The sequence below is a fragment of the Gekko japonicus genome, unplaced genomic scaffold (assembly GCF_001447785.1).
Source record: "Gekko japonicus isolate JY-2015 unplaced genomic scaffold, Gekko_japonicus_V1.1 scaffold2371, whole genome shotgun sequence".
NCBI classification, from domain to species: domain Eukaryota; kingdom Metazoa; phylum Chordata; class Lepidosauria; order Squamata; family Gekkonidae; genus Gekko; species Gekko japonicus.
This window is the reverse complement of record NW_015175436.1, coordinates 18,684-27,122: the sequence shown is the minus strand read 5'-3', so window position 1 is coordinate 27,122 and position 8,439 is coordinate 18,684. Positions and strand designations below refer to the sequence as shown.

At 45.6% G+C, this 8,439-nt stretch overlaps 1 protein-coding gene across 1 annotated transcript in view; it reads left to right on the top strand.

Moving 5' to 3' along the window:
* NOX3 (NADPH oxidase 3) overlaps positions 1 to 7,805 on the top strand; it is a 35,037-nt gene extending 27,232 nt beyond the window's left edge. The window contains 3 exon segments of the mRNA XM_015425845.1: positions 1,244 to 1,390; positions 6,147 to 6,271; positions 7,679 to 7,805. Of these exon segments, the coding sequence (XP_015281331.1) occupies positions 1,244 to 1,390; positions 6,147 to 6,271; positions 7,679 to 7,805 (399 nt within the window).
* Positions 7,806 to 8,439: the final 634 nt, after the last annotated feature.

Genomic DNA, 8,439 nt, shown 5'->3' with positions numbered 1-8,439 from the left:
ATTTATTTATTTATTTATTCGATTTACACCCTGCCCTCCCCACCAAAGCAGACTCAGGGCGGCTTACATAAAAAGTTAAAACACATAAAACAAAGCAGATATTAAAAAAATAATAAAAGTAACAGTAGTGATGGCAGTAGTAATATTGCATCATGATGGTGGAAACACAGTAACAGATCCTGATGGAATAGCTGTAGTCATTGTTGATGTACAGTTTACCTTAATCCATTTATGCTGGCAGGCACAGGCTGCTGCTGGTGATTCCAGGGGAAGATGATTTTTGATATTTTTGATTAAGATGATTTATTATATATGTAGAAATTATTGTAAAAATATTTTTCAAAAAATATAAAATTATTCATGATATGTTATAATCATCTGTGCACGGTACTTGTTGTATGTTGGTGATTCCAGGGGGGCAGGGCCTTGTCACAGTTCAATTATTAAATCCGTGAGATAATTTAGTAAAGGTCTTGTTTTAAATACGGGGAACTGATTGTATCTAAACTTGAATTCATGGTGGTAAATGAGTGTGAAGAAGTGGGGTAATCTGGTGGATTAAGGGTTAAATCTTCTGGAAATTGCCAATCCACCCCTGGATTTCACTGTGTCATTTTGCCCTTTAAAAGCTTGGTTGTAATAGTTGTAGTCTATAAAAAGTAAATAGAACTCTATAAGAAGAATCACAGAGCCCCTAATCTGTGTGCTTTGTGTCCCTAATTTTCTTCAGCATAGCTCCTCTTGTTCAAAATGGAGAAAATAATGTTGATCTACCTGACAAGACGGTTGTAAGGATAAGTGAGAGATGATACCAAGCATTTTGAATGATCAAAAAGACTGAAAGAAATGCAAATGATGATTACTTTAACTATAAAAGCCCAACTAGGGAGTTCATGGTTCAGCACATAATTGGACAACACCTCCTTGGCCCAAGTCCCTCATGCTGTTTTATTACTGGAAGTAGTTTAAATAAAGCTTCTAGATAGGACTCTTGGAGATAGTCCTTGCAATTTAAAAAAAAATCTGTTTAAATGGTAAACAAATGAGTGTTGGAGAATGTTTAAAAACGTCAGGAAACGCTGAACTGTCAATGCTGGATAGAAAATCAAGTATAAATTTACACCAGAGCCGAGTAGGCTGCTATAAGATTTGCCACTTATCTCAAAATAAATAATTTAGGAGCCATATAGGATGCCCGACGAAAGCTTGCACTTTGCTGAATTGTTTTACTTTCCCTTGACAGGTTTATTTCTATTGGATTTGCCGAGATCCATCTGCCTTTGAGTGGTTTGCTGATCTCCTGTGCTTGCTGGAAGCACAAATGACTGAGAAAGGGAAAGCCCATTTTCTAAGCTATCACATATTTCTTACTGGCTGGGATGAAAGTCAGGTATAAACGAAATCTGATGGGACTGCATTACTGAATTTTACTTTTCCAGGGCTGCAGCCTAAGGAACAGTAATCAAATGAATGCTTAATTGCATGAAGCATGGCTTCCTAAAAGCGAATAGTGGTTATTTGTTTTATGAAAGGATCTTTTTAAAGTACAGTAACTAAGGAGTCCCAGGGACTTCACCTGAGGCCTCTGTCCTCTGCAACTGTAGCTCAGCACCTGGATTTGCAGTAGCTATTACTTGGGCACCCTCCAAGCCTTTCTCTCCTCTATGTATCTCTCATATTCTCTTCCTATTCATTCCATCTTCTGTTTTCCCTGTGGCTCAGTTATGCCACCAACCAAATTCTCTGTCCTTGTTGAAACTCTCAAGTTCTCTTTAAGTACCTCACGGTTTCTATCACCAATTGTACGTCAGCCTCTGCAAGCCATTTTTGAAGGTTCTGCAGGATATCTATTACCACAGCCGATTGAAAGGCAACAGAGGGAACTTCATGTGTGTATTCAAATATCCACTCCAATCAAATATCCACTCCAATCTCCCTTATAAATAAAAGCCAAATGGTGGTGGCACTGCTCTAGAACATTCCACACACTCCGGAATTGGTTGGCACCCTGGTGTGTCACTCACAGGGCATCTCTCTCCATTCGCTGTGCTGCCGCCTGTGTGGGTGTCCTCCCACTCACGGAGGCAGCGACCACTCTTTTGCCCTCAGTTTCCTTTGAGCCGTGGCCCGGCCCGGGTGCTCCACTGGCCAGACACCCTCACTCGGCCTGCAGGCCCAAGATGGGGCCATGCCACCACTGCTGAGCCGCAGCAGCCGGAAGCCACCACCAGCCAAGAGGAGGCCCAGGTCGACATGCGCTGGATCCGCCCAGCCGCCTGGAAAGGCACCGGGGGTGGCCCATTCCCTCGCACCTCCCCTGGGTGGTCTGCGGATGAGGGGAGATGGCGCCGTGCCACGACGCCTGAGGCCGGCCGGAAAGCCAGGCCCAGCCTGTCCTGTCGCCCCATGGTGGGGATGGACGAGGCCAGGCAGCTTGGCCTGCCGAGGCCTCAAGCGCGCAGAGGGAGGGCCAAGGAGAGGGGTCCAGGGAAGGAGACGTGGGCCCGCAGCCAGCCACCCGAGCTGCCGCCCATTGCAGGGAGAGGGATGAGCCTGGTCTGCTTGCCCTGCTGGGGCCTCGCTCGGTTGGGGGTGGTGGTGGGAGCAGCCAACCCAGGCGCCTTGACCCGCTGGGGCCTCGATCCCATGGGGGGAGTGTGGGCTACTTCCCTGAGTTGGAGGGGGATGAAAAGCGGATGGCGCCCTGCGCCCGGCTGGGCTCGCACCCATTGCAGGGAGAGGGGCAAGCCTGGCCGACTTCCCCCACTGGCAACTCAATCGAGTGGGGGTGCCGGGGGAGGGGCGAGGCCAGGCGCCTTGGCCCGCCGGAGCCTCAACCGTGCGGGGTAGGATGGCCAGCTTCGCCCTGGGGAGGCCAGATGGAGACGGCGACCTGCATCCATGGCCAGGCTAGCGCAGGAGGGCAGAGGAGAGGGGGCTGGGGAAGGAGACGCGGGCCTGCAGCTGCCCGCCCAAGCTGCCACCCACTGCAGGGAGATGGACGAGCCCAGTCTGCTTGCACCGCTGGGGCCTCGCTCGGCCAGGGGTGGTGGCGGGAGCAGCCAACCCAGGTGCCTTGACCCACCGGGGCTTGACCCTGTGAGGGGGAATGCGAGCTGCTTCCCCAAGTTGGGGGGTGGGAAGTGGGCGGCGCCCTGCAACCAGCCGGGCTCATGCCCATTGTGGGGAGAGGGCCAAGCCTGGCTGGCTTCCCCCACCAGCGCCTCGAGTGGCCGGAGGTGCCGGGGGGAGGGGCGAGGCCAGGCGCCTTGGCCCGCCGGAGCCTCAACCATGCGAGGCAGGACGGCCAGCTTCGCCGTGGGGGGGCCAGATGGAGACGGCGACCCGCACCCGCGGCCAGGCTAGCGCCGCATTGTCTTCAGCTCCACAACAGGCATTCTTCCTAGTCACATATAAAATGGCAAGTTTGAGGATACATGGAAGAGAGCTTTTTTTTAAGCCAGTTTGGTGTAGTGGTTAAGTGTGTGGACTCTAATCTGGGAGAACCAGGTTTGATTCCCCACTACTCCACTTGCACCTGCTGATGTGACCTTGGGTCAGTCACAAGCTCTGGCATAGCTGTTCCTGAAAGAGCAGTTTCTGTCAAGAGTTCTTTCAGCCCCACCCACCTCACAGGGTGCCTGTTGTGGGGAGGGGAAGGGAAAGGAGTTTGTAAGCCGCTCTGAGACTCCAAGTGAAGGGCGGGGTATAAATCCAATCTTCTTCTTCTTCTTCTTCTTCTAAACACAAAATGGAGTGCATGGGTGAAGGGAGTGAAACCTCCCACACACAGACACCTTTCTATGCTTTGTTGGGTTTTTTATACCACAGTTCTTATATCAGAACTGGGCTGGGGAAAACGTTTCAAACAACAGAGTGCAGTGAGGTAAGGGAGGGGAGGGGGAAAGCTCCTCTCACCTGTGCATTGTTTTGTGTCAAAAAATGGTGGTAGAAAGTGCCATCACATCACAGTCAACTTATGGTAATGAAGGTCGCAATCACACGCATAATTAGCCGCGATGCTGGGCGGATTTAAAGTGTGCCATAGGTGCGAATGCTGGGCGGATTTAAAGTGTGTGATCAGACACACACATCTGGGAAGCACCCCGCACCTGTTGGCAACCTGTTTCGCTCTGCTGCAAAAGTGAGAAGCGGAGTAAAAAGACAAGTCCAGTAGTAAACGGGTTACTACAGGCCACGGATGGACTTTCCCCTGCCTGATCACTCCAGCGCGCTCTCATGGCGTCGGGATGGTGCTAGCCAGGCATTCTGACTCCGTGCTGTTGTTTCCCCCCCCCCTTCTCAGTATGCATATCATCACACACTCCATAGGGAGCCCTCAGTGCTGAGATATGATTCATCAATTCCCCATTTAAGCAAATTGGAAACAAACGGCAAAAAAAAAACCACCCGACTCACCCGCGGTTGCGTCTTATCACGCAGTGGCGGGCTGCCCCTGCAGCTTCAACGGACTGTGTGATCGCGCAACTGCCGGTCAAATTCCTCAGGAGGGAATAGCCTCGTTTCCCCCTTGGATCAGTTCATCTCGCGCATGTGACTGCACCCCAAATAATGCTTTTAAGGCAAGAGGCAAACAGAGGTGATTCGCCATTGCCTTCCTCTGCATAGCAACCCTCAACTTCCTTGATGGTCTCCATTCATGTACTAACTATGGTTGACTCTGCTTAATTTCTGAGATGTGATGAGATTGTGCTAGCCTGGGCCATCCAGGTTAGGGTATTAACAAAACCAGAAAATCTCTGTTCCTTATATTTAACAAAATGTAACAGTCTTTTGAATACATGTGGTCGATCTGGTATAGCAGTTAGGGTGTGAGAGCCAGTGTGATGTAGTGGTTAAGAGCAGAGTAATCTGGAGAACTGGGTTTGACTCCCCACTCCTCCATGTGAAGACAGCTGGGTGACCTTGGGTCAGTCACAGTTCTCTCAGAACTCTCTCAGCCCTGCCTACCTCACAAGGTGACTGTTGTTGGGAGAGGAAGCAAAGGTGATCGTAATCCATTTTGGGACTCCTTCAGGAAGAGAAAAGCAGGTATAAGAACCAACTCTTCTTCTTTTCCTCCTCCTCCAGTTCGGTGTAGTGGTTAGGAGCACGGACTCTAGGGTTTGATTCCCCACTCCTCCACATGCAGCTGTCGGTGTGACCTTGGATCAGTCATAAGTTCTCTCAGAGCTATTCGCTCAAGGGCAAGTTCTCGAGAGAGCTCTCTCAGCCCCACCTACCTCACAGGTGTCTGTTGTGGGGAGGGGAAGGGAAAGGTATTGTAAGCTGCTCTGAGACTCCTTCAGGTAGAGAAGGGTGGGGTATACATCCAATCTCCTCCTCCTCCTCACTGCACCCTTGGTCCTTCCTCATTACTTTTCACTGCCTCAGCAAATGCCAGAGATTTTGGAGACAGTTCCTGGGGAGGGCAGAGTTTTGGGAGGATGTGATTTCACTTCCAGGTGATGCTGTAGGCTGCCTTCCACTGTCTATGTTCTTTGTCATAGAGACTAGGGAAATTCCTAGAGTGTCACTATGTGGAAGCCATTTTTCTCCAGCTCCTCAATCCCTCCTGAATCAAGAACCAACTCCATTACCTGATCCTCTGAGTTACAGAGAGTGTCACTCAGGAGTGGCCATTTTCTGCTGATTTTCACAACCTCTGAGAAGCCTTGTCAGGGGTGGCTTGTATAGCTTCTACCTTTCCCTTTTTTGTGTGTGTGCCATAAACAACATCGTTGCTCCAGATTGTATTTGCTGTTGCTGAATTTTAGCTATAGAGTAGCTGGTCCTTGTTTCCTGAGCTACTCCTTTGCTCAGTTGGGTTTTTTTATTGTTGTTACATGAATTGTTGTTACATGCTTTTCTTTTTAGCCATTTAGACAGTGTCTTTTTTATGGAAAAGGAATAATACAAATGTCTTAATATTAAAAGAAGTGAGCACTGATAAGACCCCCCCGTCTCTGTGTAAGGCCTGAAGCAGTTGTCCCCTACCCTTTTAAAAGGTGATTCCCACTAATTGCATTTTTGCAGTAATGCATATCTCCATTCATATGATTGTAGTCTAACTTTTTCTGGTGTTGAAGGCACTATTACAACTTGTTGATTTTAAAATGATGGTGTTTTGCTTCTTTCCAATTTAGGCTACCCACATTGCCTTGCATAATGATGAAAAGGTGGATGTAATTACAGGCTTGAGACAAAAGACCTTCTATGGAAGACCAAACTGGGACACTGAATTCAAGCAAATTGCAGAAAATCATCCTGGGTAAGGCAAGCTATTGAATAATGTCATTTGACTATCTTTCCCAGGATAAAATGAAGGAAGAGGCGTTTGTACCCCTTTAAAAATTAGTCTTTAAAATAATTTAAGTTGGGTTCTTATGCTGAAAGCATCCTTACGCATAATAAAGCTTTAAATGAAGAAATCTTGGATAGACAATGCCAATAAAATCTAATTTTTGGACAAGAAAATCTAATATTTAGAAGTATTTCAATATCTTGGCATTTGTCCAGCTATAATTGAAAGACACAATCCAATTATTGTTCAGCACAAAGGACAAAGTAACATTAATTTCCCTTGAAAATGGTTATTAAAGAGATAAACAGTGAGGCCTTTTTCTTACAATGTCAAGGATGTGTTTGTTCCCTGACATAATTGGCTGTGGATCTAAAGGCAATGCTCTTATGTTATTAGTTCGTCTCAGCTAGAAAGGCCGACACTGAACTCAGGGGTTGGTTAAGAAAAGCTTCTTTGTTCCCAGAAGACTTTGAAGCAATCATCACAACTTATTTTGTATTCATCAAATAGAAGAACCAAAACAATTCGTAGTAGTGTCCAATGTTTAGCTACCTGCTGACCAAAAATAAATGTGAGGAAACAATTTTTAAAATATTATTCTAAAACAATAAGTTATGTGATGGACTGTGTAACTGAGGGGCAGCTAACTTTGCTTTTGCTAAAAATGAGTTTTTGCTACAAACCCCAGCTCCTACAGACTTTACATTAAATGATGACCTGTGGACACAAAAACTGGTGTAAATGAAGTTGGGGTTTTTTTTGGTAAGCCATCCATGTTAATGCCTGAAAATATTGTTTTCCTTTGTAAACATTTTCAATTTTATTTCCCTTTTCGGTGGAAAATAAAAGATTCCAAAAAGTTAGCTCAGTGTAAACTTGCTTGGTGTTCTGACAGTATCCCCAAACCAATGGTCCAGAAAACCAAAGAGTTTTTGCTACAAAACCCAGTTCCTGCAGACTTTACATTAAAGCTGGCATCACATACTAGTGAGGTCTTCACAGCAAAGTTACTGATGGATATGAGCAGTACGAAGACATTACATACAAAGCCCCAAAGATATATCTCAATCAACCTGTGGAAATCACTTTCTCAATCTTTCTCACCTTCCTCCTCTTTCAAAAGGGTTTATCCCCCTTAGACATGAACCTGGGCAAAAGGCTGACCATATCTTGATTCCTATTTGGTAGGGTGTGCTGAGAGAACATTGTAAATCATCCCTTGTGTAATCCCCTGCCTTGACCAAACTCCATCACTAATATCACTGACCAAATTCCCTGATTTTCCTGGAAGGAAGAATATTTGTTAAAATTAAAATGTGTTCATTTTATGATTTTTTTTGAATAAAACTATATTTTTAAAAATTTTCTTGGCAGTGACAGCATTGGTGTTTTCTTTTGTGGACCTAAAACACTCTCTAAAATCCTTCAAAAGAGGTGCAAATGGTATTCATCTACAGATCCAAGAGGTGTTCAATTTTACTACAACAAAGAAAGTTTCTAGGCCTTGTTTTAGAAATCTACATGTTTAGATTATTTTCTTCTTTATGTCTGTTGATTTTGGTAGCATTATACTAGCAAGGCATTTGGTGCTTAGTAAATGATATTTTAGTTTAGATTGAGTTACATTTTAATCTGTTTCATCACTTGGTGCACATTTGATGCTTTAAAATGTCCAGCAGCAGAGGAAAGTTCCCCCCGCTTCAGCAGTCCGATAAAGTCTGGCACAAAACACAGACCAAATTCATACATACCACTTGAAAATGCTTTTCAGCATTTCTCCCACTGTTGCTGTATAAGTGTGGGAAAAGGCAATGTTAAGTGTATGTGCGTACTCGTGAAACACGGAAGGGAAGTTTTAAGTGCTTTTGTATCAGGTATCAGAACTGATTGATGTACATTTTAACCTTACTGTGCTTGACAATCGATGTGTGACTTTGACCCTATCTCAAAGCTATTCTACCTGATTTAGGGTAACAAGTGGCCCTAACCACCACCTTTTTTGTGTATATAAACTGGCCCGATGAATGTACAACTCATGTATCTGATGAAGTCAGATGATTCACAAAACTTATGCTTTAATAAATTTTGTTAATCTTTAATGTGCCACTGGACTACTGTTTTACAGTGCTGCTACA